The 19790-nt window shown below is 36.1% G+C and overlaps 1 protein-coding gene across 1 annotated transcript in view; it reads left to right on the forward strand.

Moving 5' to 3' along the window:
- The first annotated feature begins 7422 nt into the window (after positions 1 to 7422).
- The window catches only part of Lrrc72 (leucine rich repeat containing 72), a 33488-nt gene continuing 21120 nt past the window's right edge, over positions 7423 to 19790 (forward strand). Inside the window, exons 1-2 of the mRNA XM_074065080.1 lie at positions 7423 to 7628; positions 12420 to 12489. Of these exons, the coding sequence (XP_073921181.1) occupies positions 7522 to 7628; positions 12420 to 12489 (177 nt within the window). The 5' untranslated portion in view covers positions 7423 to 7521. The remainder of the gene's footprint in view (positions 7629 to 12419; positions 12490 to 19790) is intronic.

A 19790-nucleotide genomic window follows, 5' to 3' on the forward strand; every position in this document is an offset into this window, starting at 1 on the left:
CATGATCACTAAATTGTAAAATTTTCTTGAAGAGGGAACACTTTAAGACCTTATAATAAACCAGGGACATCACTCAAGTTGCAAAGTACTTGGTAGAGGGTCTGAGTTCAATCCCTAGCATTAGAAAAAGAAAAAAAAAAGACCTTACAATAAAGTTTCTGAGTTGCTTTCCTAAGAAAAGGTTTTGTTGGATATTTTCATAAAATTTATTTTATCTTAGTACAAGAATGAAAAGATTTTAAAATAATTTTTAAGATGTAATTTTAGTACAGTTTAGCTGATTAGAAATTTAAGTCTATGACATGTCTGTAAGCCTATGTTGCAAATGGTTACATATATATATACTTTTTTCCTGGTACTGGGGTTTGACCTTAAGGCTTTGTGCTTGCTAGGCAAGCACTCTACCACTTGAGCCACTCTTCCAGCCCTGCATATGGTTCTTAAAGTCACATCTGTGTATGTACAAAATTGAACAAGTGGTGTGCATTTCCACTTTTTCCATGCAGCATATTCATGTATAGTATCTGAAATGTTCTAGCCCATGTTAACAGCAAAAAAATGGAAAACAAGAGACCAATAAATTATTTTGCACATTTTTATAGTGGACCATTTTTCTCATTTTTATTTCTGGGATAAAAATGACTTAAGCAATAGTTCTCAAATGATTACTCCTTCCATCATAAGTCAGAGGACTTTCATACCCACCCCAGAGCCAAATTCTTTTCAGAAGTACTGAAATATTAAGTTCTTGATTTTCTCCATTGACACATTGTTCAATACTCTGTGCTAACACCATTTTCTTAATGCAAGTAGTCCAACTCATTTCAAAGAGTTTGATTCCTAAATTTCAGGTTCAAATTTGGAGCTCAGAAATCAACTCATTTATTTTAATTAGAGCAGGTGCATCATGGTGGTATGGCTGTAGACTCATTCAGTTCCATCAGTATTTATTAACTGCAGCATATTAGACCAGGGATGAGATAAAGATGTCACAAACAAGATCCTACCTGTGAACTTAACCAGACCCATATAGGACTATAAAATAGTCTGTGATGCAGGTACCAATAAATCAAAAATAAAATTTTTCTTTAAAGGTTAGAAGGTACTGGCCAAATAATGGCTCAATTTACCTGTTTTCTGAATTTGTTCTTGGGCAATAAAATCAGTGTAGCGTTCCATATTCTAAGCACTTGGAAGTCCAGAGAACCATAACATTTTCACAACGACTTTGTTTCCCTGTCTGGGTCTCTAATGTGGCCAGTGTTCCGTGCAGGATGTAAGGGGGGACCAAACACTCAGAATTTAAAATAAGTATCTTAGTGCTATGTTTCTAAATCAAATTTATGCAAAAAACTCCCATACTGAGCAAAATCAAATGTTAAAGACAGCATCAGCCCTGGTCAAGCTCTGCTACAATTACACAGAGTACTGCCTCGCCCCTAACCTACACATCTTATTTTCAGAAACCTAAATTTTCTTTTATTCACATCGCGAATCAATGACAATATTTCCAGTGGTCTGCTGTCCAGGCCCTTGGACCCACTCTTGGTCTTGGGCAAGAGCCCGGTTCATCACCCAGGTGCTAGGGAAACGCTCTACCTACCACCCCTGCGAACGTCACAGAAGTCAGGGTTTCGCTTCAAATCGTCCCTCCTTTGGATTGGCTTTTAGTGGATGGAAATGTGGCAACTCCTAGTAACCGAACAATGAGGCCCCCGCCCAAGCCAAGTGTGCGTTATCGGTGCGCTTGGACGCCCTTATTTTCCTGATGGCCCGGAACCTGTACCCCAGGCCTCAGGCCTTAATTGGTCTTAGCATAACTAGGGCTTTGGAAACTGCCCTACAGCGCAGTCTCCAGGTAAGAGGCATCTCCCTTACTAGACCACCAGCCCCCACACCCTGCCCTGCCAGAGGCTGCCCCTGGACTCCAGGTAGGAGGGGACTGAGGATGGTAAAACCTGCCCAGTCCTTCTACCTGAGATATAGTGGCAGTCTTCCTTAATAGGGTTTGAGGACTTCTGGGGATCCCCACTAGTCCTAACTTTACTTGTTGTTTATAGGTACAGGAATTGATCATCAGAGAAGATATTTTCTTCTCTAGATTTTAACACAGTCTTTATTCTTCTAAGATTTAATAATCCCACAATTTTAAAATATTTTTCTGTTATATTGACCTTTTCCCACTCAAAATCTGGTACATATTTGACTAGAGAGGTTTAGAGATTAACAAGCCATAAATTTTGGAGTCCTGAATCTCACACACACACACACACTCCACAAATAATATGGATCCCCTAATATGCAAAGTGACATACTGAGGAGAAAAAAACTCCTTGATGACAATACAAGAAAAGTTGAAAGTAGTTAAATTAGCTGCCAAAAACAATATTTGGGTGGATAAAAATCTCAGAATTGTGAAACATAGGAGCTAAAACGTTTTTCTAGAGTTTTCTGGCCTCTCTGGAAAGGCTTGGGACTAACTGATTAAACATGGCTGAGCATTAGATAATGACCCGAAAGCTACTCACACTAAATCCTAAACTGTGGTGTGTGTCGCGTGCTGGTGTAGGAACTAATCAGCAGAGAGGGTATTTTCTTCTGGATATGCGAGTGCAGACAGACTTTATTCTCCTAGGATTTATTAATAGCATTTCCGTCCTCCTCTCCCTTCCAGTAGACCCTTCACCATGATCTTACCTGGCTCCCACTCTCTACTTTGGGCTAATGACTCACCAGATCTGCACATCCACCTGACATCTCTGATAAAAACCACCTTGATTTACCCTTGCAGATTCCAAGTGAACACCCTGACCTCCACATTTCACCAGAGCCAAAATCTCAGCATTTCCCACCTGACCCCACCTTCCCTCATCATCACTCATCAAATCACTCTCATCACCTCCTGTGACTTCCCTTGCTCTTATTTTCTGCCTCCAGTTACTTGATCTATTCTCTCTCTGCACACGATATCATCATATCTCTTCACTGTTCATTCCCACTTGCCATCACCCTTGAGCAGGCTTATCAACTCTCACCTGGATTCTCCAGAGGTGGACTTGCTTTTTGTCTGCACACAGGCCATCATACACCTTCCTGCTAGAGGCATTTTCCTGAAGCCTACTTGTAACATCTTTCTCCAGTTCAAAGACCTCTAATATATTCCTCTTGTCCCAGTGTTGAGTCCGTTGCTCTATTAACCAATAGTTAATTAAGCTCATGGTTTTAGGGGACCAAGAAAGCAATAACATCAAAAGAAAAGGAGAAAAAAAGGTTTTGAAATAACTTCTTAGTGGATATTATTTTTTGTTTGTTTGGTAATGCTGATGATTGAACTCAAGGCCTTGCACTTGCCAGGCAGGAGCTCCAACACTTGAGTCACATACCCCCAGCTCATGATATTGTTTAAAATTACTGATGTGATTTTTGTGGGAAAAGTTAAAACTTTCTTGGATTTTCTTACGTGGATTTTACCTTGTAGTTAATAATATAGAAAAATATATGTTTTATATATGTGTATAGAGCATATAAAATTAATTTTAAATTATAGCTTATAAGAATATGTGGTTTTTCATCTAAAGCTTTCTAAGTCTATAAAAGTTTTACTTGGGTACTAATTAAATGCATACTTTCCAAACCTAAATTTCAAGTCATTGACTCCAACCTATCTTTCTTAATTTCTCACAATTGCCTTTTTTTTTTTTTTTTTGGTAGTACTAGGATTCAAACTCAAGACCCTGTGTTCTGCCACTTGAGCCACACCTTCAGCTCTACTTTGGGTTATTTTTCAGATGGGTCTCACATTTTTACCCAGAGCTGACCTCAGACCTCAATTCCCCTACTTGTGTTTCCTGAGTAGCTAGGTTATAGGTGCGTCCCACAAACGAGGCTCACATTTGCCTTTTACATGCCTTCTGTTGCAGCCAAAGGATCTACACAGCCCCACATGCCTCACACTGTTTCCTCTTTTTTGTGTACTTACTCCCTTCTTCCACCAACATCCTGTTTCTTTTCTATTCTATAAGGCCCTGCCTATTGGTCCTGCCCTGAAATCGTCTCATAGTGCCTAGACAAACAGGAATTTCTTTTTCCTCTGCATTTGCTGGAGCATGTTTCCCTTTTCTTAAATCCCTTAATATTTGCAACCTTATTTTACAGTACTACATACCCCTTACTTCTCCTACTAAAAAATTTGCTAATAGACAGTAGGCATTTTGCCTAATTCATTGCTACATGTACCAGGTAGTTGCAGACTAAACTAGTCACAGCCTGAACTAAGTGCTCAGTAGTGGATGGTTTAATAAATGGCAGAGTGAATTTGTTTGGACCTGCTATTGTAAAAATGTTCATTTTAAAGAATGCTTGTTATATATAGCTACTGTAGAAAATGGTATGGCAAAAAGTTAAAGACAGAATGACCAAATGATCTAGCAGTTCCACTTCTGTCCATTAGCTCAAATGAAGTGAAAAGCAAGGACTTTCAACAGATCTTTGCACACTCATGTTCATAGTAGCGTTATTCACAATAGCCAAAAGGCATACCAACCACGTATCCATTGGCAGATGAGTGGATAAATATTTAGATATTATAGCATATTATTTAGCCTCAAAAATGAAAGAATTTGTGAAATATGCTACAAAAGATCTTCTACTGAGTGAATAAGTCATTCACACATGGACAAATACTATAGAATTCTGCTTTATGAGGTATCTAATGTAATCAAGCTCACAAAAGCAGAAAGCAGAATGGTAGTTGCTTGGGGCTTGAGTGAGGAACCAGTGTTTAATGGGTATGGAGTTTCAGTTATAGAGGATCAAAGTTCTGGATCCAGATGGTGTTGATGGTTACATAGCAATGTGAATGTGATTTGTGTGAACATAGTTAATGCCACAAAACTGTAAACTTAAACACGGTCAAAATGCTAAATTGTATGGCATGTGTACTTTACCACAATAAAAAATAGTCAGGGAAAGATGCTGCCATGTGCACCTCTAGATAGAGGAACGTACCACTAGTAAGGCTCTGTGTGCACTGGTAACTTTGAAATACCCCACCAAGATTCACTGAAACCCAAAACTTCATAGCACATTTAATACTTTTTACCAGATTTTTACAAAATCACTGGTTGAATAGAAATATGCTATGATTGAAAAATTTGCATAAGTAAGTCATAGCAGTGATATACAAACTACTTTTTACAAATTTACACTGACTATCTACAAATGATTTACAAATTTTGATGCTTTCAATTTCTCCCTTATATTTCTTATCTTTCTAAATTTGCTTAAAATCCCTAAATGTATTCTGTGGCTAAATTTTCAAAATATATATTACTTTCTGGTTATCAAATTAATGTGTTAATTATAAAATATTTGTATATTTGAAAATATATTGCTTTGAACTGGGCACAGTGGCTTATGACTGTAAACCCAGCTACGCAGAAGGCTGCACCAGGAGGATTGCTTGAGCTCAGTCTAGGTAACATAGAAAAATCCTGCCCAAAAAATATGTATATTGTTGAATTACAATAGTGCCAGTTACTTTTCACTAAAAAATATATTTTAGATATTTTTATATGTCTGGATATCCTTCTATATTAGGGTTCTCCAGAGGAACAGAACCAGTACGATGAATTAATTAATATGTAGAAAGAGATTTACATAAGGGATTAGCTCACTTGATTAAAAAGGCACACAACCTACTGTCTACAAACTGGAGACCCAAAAAACCCAGTGGTGTAATTCCAATCCAACCCCAAAGGCCTGAGGACTGCTAGTGCTGATGTCTGGTGCAGAAAATGATGGCTATCCCAGGTCCAGAAGATAAAGTGACTGGTCATCTCTTAGCCCAGTCAAATTGATGCATTAAATTAACCATCACACTGTTTCTCTGTTTTTCAATGACTACACACTATTTCAGTGGCACTCTCATCCTTTTTTTTCCTCTTTTTTAAATTACATTACTGTTGTACTATGGGTACATTGTGCCATTTACGAAGTTCTTACAATATATACCATGTTGAATTTATCCTCTCCAGTGAGGTCACATCTGAATCCCCATTACAACTACTGGGAATATTTCACAGACTAGGCAATGAGATAAACAATGTCTTTCACGTTTTTTCTGTGTATGCTCACCTGTGGATTTCTAAGAAATGAATATGGAGACGTTAAAAGTATGATTATAATTTTAACAGGTAACTGAAAATTTTTAATTCTACTTTGACTGGCCTTAACCACCCAAACACTTTGCAAAGTTGTAATTGACTGTGTATGATGGGGCTGAGAGTTAGATGTTTAAGTTAAAATACCCAGATGATAATACCTAAACCAATAAGTTTCTAAAAGATCAGCCTGTGTAACAGGGTAACAAAATATCCTCATAGGAATACTTAAGCCAGCGCCTATAAATTCTTCAAGCCTCTAGCTTCAGCTTGCTTAACAAGGAATCAAAGGAAGTTTAGAACTACAACTGTGCAGCTGCCCTCCATCAGTAGGATATTTACCTTCCTCACTCCTTTAAATATTTGTTCATCCCATTATGTTTAACTCTTTTTAAAGTCCTCTACTAAATAGTAAAACCATTCTTAAAACTTTATAAATCATCTTTTGACATTACAACCTTACCACCCACAACAAATCCCAGCTGAAAAATTTGGTGATTGTTTTGATTCTGATAATTACAATGTTTGTTAGATTCCAGAATTGCAGCAATTATACCTTTCACTTTTGTTGTGTCTTGTTAGCTTTGCTCTTTCATGGCAAATTACAGACAGGGTCTAATTTTTCTGTATCATTTTAAGTCAGATGACCTACAAATGTTATTTTGCAATTTAGCAAAGAACCATCAGAAGAAAAAGCAAAGCACTTCAACAGCTCTTGCTGGATTTGTATTTTTAAAACAAAACCTATGGGAATAAAAGTGGCTTCTTTTCCTCCAAAAATTCTCATAGAATGATTAATTTAGTAGCTCATAAAAGTTGAAGATGCTACTGCTACTGAAGCTATGGAAAATATACTCACTTGTTCTGAGATAAAAATGTCACTTATTCATCTGTTTTCTATTTTTTGAGAACATCCTGGTACCAAACATAATATGGTGAGCAATAAAAAGAATCCACCGTAATAATATACAGTATAACTTGGTCCTTCTACCTCTAAACCAATACTAAGTATCTTTTATAAATATGAGAAGCCTATCAGATACTAATTCTTCATGTAAGAAGGAACATTTCAGAATAATTATTGAAAGACCAAAGTACCCTGCCCAATAAAGAATCAAAAACTTGGTTTGGGTGTGTATGTATGCATGCATATTTTTTTCTTTCTGATTAACAGTTGTTTACACATCTGGGCCCAGAATTAAGAACAATGAAATTTCAACCACAAAAATGAGTAAATAATATATAATTGTAGTGCTGGAATTTATCAGTTTAGAGTGGTTGCCTCCATGTTCACCTTTCTTTTGATCTTATAGACATATTGTTATTGACTGCAAATGTCTCAGTATTTTTGCCCATTGGAATGTGGTTTGACAGATTAATTATATGTTATCAGGCAGTTGAAGATCAGCTAAAGATATGTGGCCACAAGAGGGATTCTGATGTCTTTGAGCTGTTCCTTTCTCAAAAGTAAGTGTAACTATGTAAAAAAAAATTTAAATAAGGGTATCATGTTATAATCTTTCACAGATTCAAATGTTCTTTTCCATTTCCCCCACCTCAAGGACTAGGTAGACAACCACACTCTAATTATAGTAGCATGTGTCGGGTGCGTAATTTCTATTGGAAAGCAAGATAATGAGGCGGATAAAATCAAAGGTTTTTGAGCCAAGCTAAGAAGACTCTGTGTCTTCCAGCTGAATGACCTTAGGGTGTTACATAACCTCCCTATCAGGATTATCACATTTAGCAAATAAAAGTATAGAACACCCAGTTAAATTTGAACTTTAGAGAAAGAATGAATATAGTTTAAGTGTAATTATGTTCCACAGAATATTTGAAAGATTTGTTGTTTCTCTGAAATTCCAAATGTAACTTAAAATCCTTTATTTTATGGAAAAACCTTATTCATTGTGTATAGTAATATCACCTTATTCAGGTTGTTGGGAAGGTTAGATAAGTTAGTCGAAGTTAGAAGGCGACCTGGTACACAGTAAGCACTCAAATGTCATTAGTACAGATGTTTTTGTTGTTATCATTAGTAGTAGTAGTATGAATAGTGGCCTATTATAGTCTTGTAACAATAAATACCTGTTACACTATAACTCCTAATATCCTCCTATATTAATTTTACTGGCAAAGTGGAAAATCCCTCCTTTATATCAACAAGCACTTTGTAGTCCACACAATCCCCACAAAGTGGCAGATAGCAAAGTGGGTATAACAGGAAGAGGAATTTATGAGTAGGATTAGACTCTGATACCACCATATTCACTGGCCAATAAGTGAAACCCACTCTGGATGGCCATAGCTTGAACTTATATATCATTGACTCTGATCAGATTTGAACATGTCCCCACAATTCTTCTGCTGGAAATGTGATTCCCAGTGCAGCAGTGTTCCAAAGCAAGGGTTCTGCCTTCATGCCTGGACTAATGACATTATTGCCAGAGTCAATTAGTTATCTCATTTATGACTTCCTGCTGAAAGAATGAGTTTGTTCCCTTTCTCTCTCTCTCTGGTACCTTGGTACCTTTCACCATGTTATGATATGGTAAGGAGGCCCTTGCCAAAGTAGCACTCTTGATCTTGGACATTCCACCTTTAGAATTAGTTCTTTATAAATTACCCATTTTCAATCAAATATTTGTCTATACCAGCACAAAGTGGGCTTAGGTCTTATTCCTACTCTTCATTTTCCTTCTTCCTGAACTTTAATGCCTGTGAATTCTCCATTTTAAAATAAGCTTGACATGTCTGTATTCATATGTAATCTTTGAAACTCAGCTTCTTTGCAAAGGGAATGAAAGCTTATCAATGAATTTAATCACTTTTATCTCTAGTGATTTGAGTAAACCCTTCTGTTATAATTAAGTGATTATTACTAATTTATTAATACAAAGATGTGCTACCTCTTTAGTAGTCCTGAGTCTTTTGGTAGTAAGAGAATAGAGATGACCAATTTGAAATTTTTAAAACATGAATACTGAAGAATGGAACAGATAACAACAGAGAATGCTTACACATTCAAAGCCACACTTCAAGCCTTTCTACTGATCAGTTAGTTTTACAATAATGATAAATATTTCATAATTGCCAAACGACTACATCTCTAAGGCGTTCATGATTTTGACAATTGTACACTATCTATCACTAGGATAAGTACATAAAAAGTATAGTTTTAAAACACTGACAATATTAGAAATACTAATCCTCTGGCTGTGAGTAATTATTTGACTTCTTATGTGAAAGACAACACCTTTTACACCCTAAAAATACTAAATTACTATTTAATCCAGCTGGAGACCAAAAAAAAAAAAAAAAAAAACCCCATATTTCACAGTCCAGATGCAAATAAGCCAGGCGAACTGGAGTGTTTGCTGAAGCTTCTATTACCCTTGGAAAATGGAAGGCATCTTCTTAATGTCTTCTGTGGTGATCACAGAGGTCGTACAGTGACAAGGGTTGACATGTTATTCTCAGCACCACACTCGCCACCACCATCAGCAGTAGAATTCTCACGCATTCTCATTGATTGGCCTCACCTGGCAACACAGCATTTCATTGATTTAGGACAGACTTATGTGCAGAGTAAACCTCTCCAACTTGAAAAAGCTAAGGGATTGCTAAAAAGTGAATTACTTCATTGTGTTATCTAATAGCTGGATGTACACCTTTGACACTGCTACTATTTGACACAGCTAATATTGTAGAGTATCAATGTATTAAAATAAGTTTTATGGACATTCTCTGAGACTTCACATCCTTTGGTGCTATCCTGTAATGATTCTTTTATGGTTTGTACCAGGAAGAGATGAAGTTAACACGCTGTCATTACTGCCCAGTGCTATAGTTAAGGTGCACTGAGGTCCAAGTGCTCCTTCATAGAAACAGATTGTAAATCTGCAGTGAGAATCAATATGTGTGGAAATTTCCTACCAAAAGTTGCTTTGGAAGGGACTAGAATATATTTTGTTGTGCCAGTACTCAATGACTAAAAGTACCTGTCAAAAAGATGCAGGAATTGACTTGAAAAGTCTTCAGTGTGGGTACACGTCTGTAATCCCAGCAACTTGGGAAGCTGTGGCAGGAGGATTGCAAGTTAAAGACCAGTCTGTGCTACACAGTGAGGACCTGTTTCAAAAAATAAACAAGCAAAAGAATAACAAAAGAATAAAATTAAAAGAAAAAAAATCCTCTGTAAACCCAGAGAGGCAGGGAAGAAAATGAATGAAAGAAGAAAAAGAGGAAGTTGTTCTTTTCAGAAGAATACCTGTTAATACATGTAAAAAGAATGAAAACATTAGAAAAATCATTATTTTATAATCCCAAATCTATTGATTTGGGTCAGGGTCATCAACTGAAGCTAAAGCCTTTAATTTATGTAAATAGTAATTTGGAGAAGCAAGATATATATGTGGAATCAGATTGGTCCCGTTACTTATTTTTCACTTATAAAATCTGTACTTTTATAACAGAAAAACTTGGCAGTAATTATTGAACTTAGTTTCACCAAGAGAGGACAAACTGACATCATTTGCCTCCTGATGTTAATGCAGCAGTTACCACTGATGTAACTGAGAGGTGACCTACATTGGACTTAATCATTAAGAAACAGACAAATTCAAGAATGCAGGGCCTTCTATGAGACAATTGACTCTTCAAAACGTCAATGTTAATGGCACAAAGGAAGAAAAATGACTAACACAAATTTTTAAAGACTGCAGAGTTATGTCAACTGAATGCAATGCATGAATATTGACAGATTCAGGATTTAAACTACAAAAGAAATGTATAGTTGATGGAAAAATTTTGAATATGAATGGTATATTAGAATAAATATGCCAGATTATAGATTATTGAATTAATCTTCTTAGGTGTGATAATGATATTGTGATTTTGCAAAAGAATGTCTTTATTTGGAGGACACACATACAGAATTATTTAGGAGTATGGGGCTTCGAGTTCTTTCCAAGCACTCATCTCATATGTATGAGTGTGTGTGTGACAAATAGAAATAAAAATATGATAATATATTAAGATTTATAAAAGTCTACAAGTGTTCATTGTATTATTCCTTCGACTTTTCTTCAGCTTAAAATCCTTCAGTATAAATTGTTGTTGTGGGGCTGGTAGAGTGGCTCAAGTAGTAGCCTGCCTGCCTAGCAAGCACAAGGCCTTTTTCAAACCTTAGTACTGCCAAAAAAAAAAAGTTGGCAAAAAAGTTTCTTTTTTAAAAAAAAGAAAAGGTTATTTTTTTAGCAATATTGTTTGCATGCCTTAAAAATATTTTTGTTTTTCTGGGTGTGAAAGTACATGCCTGTAATCTCAGCTACTCGACAGGCTGAGATAGGAAGATTGGGGGTTCAAGGTTAGCCTGGGGAAATGTGAGAGACTAAAAGCTGTAGTCTCTCGGAATCCCAAAATTAAGAATAATTGTGAGGGAATGTTACCATAAATTAGTTGATATATATATAATAATAGTTAACATTGGTATTTTTAACGTCCTAGCACAAGTACCCAATACACAGCATGTACGATGTAAGTGTTTGTGACCTACAATTTCTGCTCTGAGAAATAAGAGATCTGAAAACTCTAGCCCACATAAGTCAAGTGGCCTCAGAGGCTTTGCCCTTTTTGCTGAAGCTCCTTCTGCCCAATCCCTATCTGTCCTTTGTTGCCTGAGATGCATCAGCCATAAAGACCAGGGCAACTTGGATAGCTTGTGAGGGTGGGCAAGATTTTGGTTAGTAAATAATAAAGCTGTACTCAAGTCTCTGTGGCTTAGTGTCCTGCAAATTTAATTTCCTAAATCCCGTCGAGCCAAGATCAGGATGAACCCATCCCAAAGTGAGAACCCTCTGACGATACAGAAGCCAGAGCCAAGTCTGTTCTTCACATTTACTTCAAAGTCCAGCACCCTCCTCATTTTCTTTTTTTCCCTCTGCCCTATCTCCAGTAAAATCTGTTTTGTAATGAGATTTCAATAAATTCTGTCACAGTGAGATGCAAAGTTCTGCTAATGTGATAAAATGTTCTCTTAAGTATGTGTTAGCTTTAACCAGCTGACAAAAATCTTAATCCAAATGAGTGAAGTTACAATGATGGGATTTCAGATAGTAGCAGGTAAGTGTGCCAAAAATTTTGAAAGGATACAGAAAGAGTCCTCTCCAGTTACTACTAAGCCATACTAATACTCTGACCAACTTTAACCATGAGCAAATTAATCATTGCTAATGTTCAATTCTTTTTTCTTTCCAGGGAATTGACAGAGGTCATTGATCTTTCTAGGTTTAAAAAATTAAAATACTTATGGCTTCATCATAACAAGGTAGTTATTATATTTTATCTTCAAATGACTAAAATGACACAAAATTACTTTTGTGTTTTAGTAAAGCTAATATTTAAATGTATTAATATTTAATACTTAAAATTTAAACTTAAGAAGGATACCTATATATAAAACACATATATCTGGAATCTGTATATCTATAAGATTCTATTAGACCATGATTTTACTTCTATCTCATGTTCTGTCAAAACTTGTCAGTGGAGTCAGGCATGATAACACACACCTGTAATCTCAGATGGAGGCTAGCTTAGCTGGTCAGGAGGTAGTTTTCAATTTTCAAAACTATGGCTATCCAACAGTCTGAATTTTATTCATTGTGCATTAAAAACTCTATTTTAGCAGTTTTGAATTTAGAGTTCCAAACACCAGTTGATTTAAAAAAATAATTTTCCAGCATCAGTCTTCATGCAGAAGTCCATGTTCACAGCACTGAATCTTTAAAAAGCCATGTTTATGAAAATGTTTCATTATTGCACTATGTTTTTGGTCTCTTTTTTAACCAACTGAATGGAAAATGAAAGTGTTCCCAGTATTAATTACAAACATAAGTTTCTTAAGCTTGAAGTAATTTCCAGAAGAACAAACACAAATACCTCCAAGGCCTAGGCAGCTAACAGTTGAAATGGAAAGTGCACACACCACCTAAGGGCATTAAAGTTGAAAACTTTTCTAAACACTGCCAGAAATTTTCCTGGGTCATAGCATGCGACCTCTGATTAGAAAAAGATGGCGATCATCAGGCATGGCAAATGTGACTCATCTTTTCCTTGTGGTGTTTAGTGTTGTTCAGTTTTAAAAGAAAAACTATGTATGAGAATGTTGGCTAAAATTGTGTCTAAAGGGAGAGGTGTAATAATTAGAGGCCTTGTAATACTTTTTGGCTTTCCAAGCGTAGGTACTGTGATCTCCAACCAGTCACTGAATTTTCACATGGTTGACCTGCAGATGCATTATGCTCACAGGAAGGGATTGCATACTCTCTCACCTACTTCATTCTTTAATTTTGAAGGAAGTGGTGTGGCAAGGGATGCAAGAAAAGAACAAATCCTTTTCTTATGCTTGATTATTTATTTATGTCACAAAGTATTTTGTTTCTAAAATTGCCACCACTTACTTTGTTCTATAAGAAAAAGTTCTGTATAGTCCATATGTCACTGAAAGGATATCATGCTTGAAACAGAACGGTAATGGGATAAGTGAAATAAGCTAATGTGAATTTTCTTATTTGCTGATGATTGACTAGGTGCTAAGTTGACTGAGAAGTCATACCCTCATTAAAAATTTAAGTTCCAAACTCTAATAGGAATACTAGCTATTATAGTCTGCATAAAAGTTCATATGCAAAATTTTGGTTGTGCTTTCTTTAAAAATCCAGATTATACTACACTGACCACCAAGAAAATACTATGACACTGTAAAATGGTCCAGAGAACTGTGGTGAAAACATTAACATTGACATATGAAAATAAATATTTTGAATTGTAACATTTAAGAATAATCTGAATTTTTGACCAGCATCATTTTTTAATTAATTAATGCCTTTGACCACCTTCTGTTTAGAAAAAATAAGGGATAAACAGTCAAATAAAATAAACACATCTTTATTTGTTTAATCACTTATCCAATCTGCAATATTCATTGAGGTCTCTGAAGACATTAGTGGCTGTCCACTCAATATCCATTCTCTCCTTTTCCTCTCCAAAAAAAAATCTGGGATTGTTTTTGGTAATTACTCTTCTACCATTTCACTCAAGTAGGTGGGCCCACCTAATTCTAGAGATGGATCCTCAGCTGTCTAAGCCAATCAGGATAATCTACCCTCTTGGTGAGAGGCTGGGCTACTCAATGGGCATATAACCCAATTATGATATAAAGGCATCCAGAAGAAGTGTGCTGATTCCTAAAACACAATACAAGAAGAGAAATCTCTTGTTTGCTCTGGATGTTTTCTTGGCTGGATGTAAAAGTGGAACCTATCTTACCAACTTACTGAATCCCATAATTAGAGAAAAACAGAGCCCATAGAACCATGAAGCTGGCAAGACTGAGGATCTCATGACTTTGGGCTTCCTGATAGGTAAGATAATACGTTTTCTTATCACATGTGCTGATTTGAGTTGAGCTTAGCAGCTACTTGAAGCCCAAGCATTCTAACTGATATTGCTCATTCTGTTTTTGCATTAGGCTACTGACAGATGTGATGTTCCCTGCTATAGTGATAAAATGGGGGGATGTGCATAGGGAGTAACTGTGTCCCTGGTGAAGACATTGCTTATGCAACTGCATGGAGTAAGAAAATGCAGTAGTTAGTGGAGACAGTGAGGATAGTTGGTGAGTTTGGATCCTAGAATACTAAAAGTTTACATATTTCTTCCAATCATATGCAGTAGATGTTAAAACTTGACATTCTGATCTGAGTGAAGAATAACTGATAAAATAAAAAAAGGCCTGAGTTTGTTTCTAAGAACATCCAATGTCTCCAGTTTCCTAACTGGCCACTTTGGGACTTTATTATACTCTCCAAGAACATGCTTTCTCTTCACACGACAGAGATCTTTGCTAATTCTGTGGATCATGTTTTCCTATCGTCCCTGGTATAAAGAGGTCATAGCTCTTAGGTGCAAATTAACCTTGGTCTTCCTTCTAAAAGTTCCCTTTCTTATCTCGTCCTCTAGTCAAGTCTAACCAAGAACAATTAGGCCCACAAATCCATCCTTTCGTCTGGTTCAGACTGGCAATCTGAATGATTTGCATTTTAAACTACAGATGGATTATACACATAATCTCTTTTCATTTGGGCTCACTGCCCAAACAATGAGCCCCCATATTCATAATATTGGTGCCACCTGCTAATTTCCTTCTATTTCTGGAAGCATAGCAGTACTTTGATGGATTTCATTTTGTGTCAGACTAGGATAAGCATTTGTTGAAGAAACTGTACAATGCTTCACCAAGCAACTACCTAAAATGGAATCTGGGTTTCTGTTGTGCAACAAAAACCCAACAACTCATCAATTTTTCAATTTAAAAGACTTCCTCTTCACCATCTACAAATAAGTTAAATATTTGTAATGACCAGGGAATGGTCAGAGTAGCCAGGTGCAATGGTTCACGCTGTAGTCCCAACTACTTGGGAGGCTGAGGCAGGAGGGTCACTTGAGCTCAAGGAATTTCAGAACAGCCTGGGAAACACAGCAAGACTCTGTCCACACACACACACAGATATACACACAAGATCCCTTTAAGAAAGACCCTAGGCTCGTTCATATGTGCTGTTAAAATTTGTTATTGCATCCTAACTCTCCAACATCCAGCACATATTGAATATATTGAGAACTGAGTAAGCAGCATAAATTTTGATTTGGGGGAGGAGTATTTCTGTACAAAGTTAGCAAATCTCAACTTGAAAATATAATTATTTTTAATGTGCTGATTTAACTATTTGATAGAGAATTCTTTGAATGGTAGTACAGCATAGCCCTCCCTCATCAGTGGCGATGCATGCATTCCAAAACCTCAGTTGCCAATACCCAAAACTATAAGTACTATCAAACCCTATATACACTATGTTTTTCCTATACATAATACCTATGATAAAGTTTAATTTATAAATTAGGCACAGTAAGAGATTAATAACTAAAAATAAAACAATTGTAACAATATACCATAATAGCAGTTGTGTGAATGCATTCTCTCTCTCCTCTCTTTCTCTCCTCTCTCTTTCTCTCTCAAAATATCTTACTGTGCTTTTTGACAATTCTATTTAAAGCAAATACTTACAGCTTTTTTTGGAATACTGAAATTTCTAGCACCACTTCTCTTCTTGGAGCCATTATTAAGTAAAAAGTGTTACATGAGCATAGTGCTATCATACTGCAACAGCTGATATGACAACCAAGACCACTGCTGACAAATGGGTGGGTAGGTAGCATGTACAGTGTGGATGTTCTGGAAAAAGAGATAACTCACGTTCTTGCCAGTATGAAGCAAGTTCATATGAGATTTCATCAAGCTACTCAGTGTGATTTAAAACTTATGAATTCTTCATTTGTGGAATTTTCCATTTAATAGTTTTGAAATATGGTTGTCAGTGGAAAGTGAAACCAAGAAAAGTAAGACCACCCATTGCACAGTAGGCCTACATACTTTTTTGTAGAAGTTATATACAGTATGCTTTGCATCATAGAATATTTTGGCTCCCTCAATCAGATTTATTTGTCCATTATGTTTTGTTACACATATTTATTTATTCATTTGTACATGTACTACCTTTTTCCAAAAAAATGATTAAAAGCACACAAATCCCAGGGTCAAGTATAAGAGCTATTAAAGTGCAAAACGAGCTGCCACGCATTCCATCTAATTTGTGTTCTTACGTATTTCTGTTACTTCAGGGCAACGTTAATATATTGCTTATGTCAACATTGTTGCAGATTTATATTTTGCAAAATATTTAAAACATCCTTTAAAAGTAAATTAACATAAATAATGAAAATAAGATTTCACTGCATGATTGTGAAATTTGTGGATATATATGATATATGTCTAGTTATGATTTAGCCAAGAAATAAAACTTATTTTGGAAAGAATATATACAAAAATTTGAGTAACTTGAAAATAAGAGTAGAGATCGCAAGAACGGAAGTCTGTACTAACTAAAAACAGCTATTTCTGAATATTTTAAATGTAGACTTTATTTTATTTTTAAGTACTATGCATATCTGAAATGAAAAAATAAAGATAGAAGTGAATACACTGTTGTAGTTTAGTGGATAGGAACACTATAAAAATGAACTTAGAAATCCTGAAAATATGTTGAAATTTTCCCCCTTTCTTCCTCATAAATAATTCAGTGTGTATTATTAAAATTCTCCCCAACTAATACTTAAAATTCTATAAAAAATTAAGAAAAGTGAGGTGTCAATCTCAAGCCTCCAAGAATATACTCTTTTACACATAAACATATATAATTTTCAAGAATTTCATCATGGTATTTAATCATCGGTCAATGGGTCTTTGCCTCTGGAGTTTTCTAAACCTGATAATACTGTCTTTTTAAACTGGATAATTATTAGTGGTGAGACTTATCTTGTGCATTTTAGGATGTTCTGCAGCATCCATGGCCTCTACTCATAAGATTCTAGGAGATTCACCCAAAGAATGACAACCAAAAATACTTCCAGACACTGTCAAATGCTCCAGAAACAAAACTGCCCTGCCACAACAATCAGTCAGTATGACAAAAAATAAGATCTGTGGAAGTGAAAACACATCATACCTCTGCTCAAAATCTAGATGGTTCCTTGACATTTTAGCCAAGTTCTTACAGGAAACTACAAAGTCCTGTACAGGGAGGGCCTTACTTGGCTCTTTCGTTATCATCACCACCAACCATCTGTCCCTGACTCATTCTGACCCAACTGTCACAGCACCTCAGCACTGGTTGGTCATGAATGCTGGTCCCACAGATATCCTGCTAGCCCATTCCCTTAGTTTGCCAAGCATCTTCAAATATTCCCTCCTGGAAGGCCAACTCTAACCAACCTCACTAAAAGGTAACAAACACTATCTCTCTCTGGCACTCCCCATTTCCAGACTTAATTTTTTTCCACATTTATCTACTTACACCATAATAGGCAATTTAGTTATCGTATGTGTTATTTATCTATTTAATCTTTGCTTACTATAGCAAGAGCAGGTTTTTTTTCTTCTTCACTGCAATATCCCCAAAACATAGCAGAATCTGGCACAAAGTACCTGCCAATGATGCTTGTTAAATGGAAGGATGAGTAAATAAAACCCTAACATTTTATTATAAATGCCATAATTTCAATTGTCAATGAATCACAAATGATATGTACTTGGTCAAGAATAAATGAACTGAGAGCTTGAGTATAGCTATGGTTCTATCATTGACCCACTGACAGTATTTAGCAAATCATATAATCTTTCTAGAGTTTTATTTCCTGTTATGCAATATGGAGTGTTTAGTCTTCATGACTACTTCAAAGGTTGTCGTGAAATGAGTTGATATATGTAAAGTAATAGTCAAAGAAACTTACATGCAGAGTCACAGAGTAAATATTAAGATCCTGTCTCCCTACTTTTTGAAAAAACTATTTTATTTTAGCAACTAGATATGCATATAGTAATAGTTTTAAGAATTAGCTAATTCTTCCAGCTAACCACAGTTCCACCTACCTTGCACCTGTTGGTTATTCCTCAGAAGCCATAGCAGCTTTCAGTTCTTTCAGGTGATTCTTTGTTATCTATCAGCATTTCTTCAAATCACATCCTGGTAATCCTATCACTTCTTGATTTTTCTCTTTCAGACAATAGCTATTCTGTTCCCACTTCCTGAAGACAAGGATTTAATTCTTTCTCTTTCTTGTCCCCACTTCTACCACATATGCATACTTTCCATTCCCTGGTCTCCTGATGTGGTTGTATTGTAATTTGGGTTAAGTCAATATTCACTCATTATATTATTGCAACAAAGTATGCTTTGCTGAGCTAAACCATGTATTACACTGTATTTCTTCTTTGATGTACTTCCTCTCATTCCCTGGAGTTTATATTTGTTTGATTTCTTTGACTGATTTTTGTTATAGGCTGAATTATATAACCCAAAATCATATATTGAAATCCCAATCTCTGGTACCTCAGACTATTTATGAGATGAGGCATTTAAAGAAGTAATTAAATTAAAATGGGGAAATTAGGGTAGGCCCTAATCCAATTTGATGGCTTCTTTATAAAAAGAGGGAGGGGGGTGGGAGAGAGATACAAGAGAGGGAAGGACACAGAACACGAGGCGCTAGTCATTTGCACAATACAGAGAGAAAAGAACATGTGGGGACATGGAAGAAGATGGCTCTTTGCAAACCAAGCAGGCGGGCCTCAGGAGGAGACCCACTCCCTGACACTTCCATTCAGACTTTCAGCCTCCCAAACTGTGAGGAAAACTTTTCTCCTGTTGAAGCCAATTATTCTGCAGTATTTGTTACAGCATCCTCAGCAAACTAATGTACTTTTTAACTCCGATTATCACTTATTCAACCTGAACCCTGTCAATTGATGAAATTTACTTCATGTCTTCAGTGACTTTCATTTTCTTGAAGAAGTCTGCCCGAGACTTCTGACTGCTTGCCCTGTATGTCGATGCACAGCTCCAATCAACCTTTGTCACCACCCTGAGGACATCCTTGGCCTCTCTCCTGTTTCTTGTACTGCATGTCTTTCTTTTTTCTACAGTACATTCTCCCGTAGCTTCTGGGGAA

The sequence above is a fragment of the Castor canadensis genome, chromosome 2 (genome assembly GCF_047511655.1).
Source record: "Castor canadensis chromosome 2, mCasCan1.hap1v2, whole genome shotgun sequence".
Lineage (NCBI taxonomy): Eukaryota > Metazoa > Chordata > Mammalia > Rodentia > Castoridae > Castor > Castor canadensis.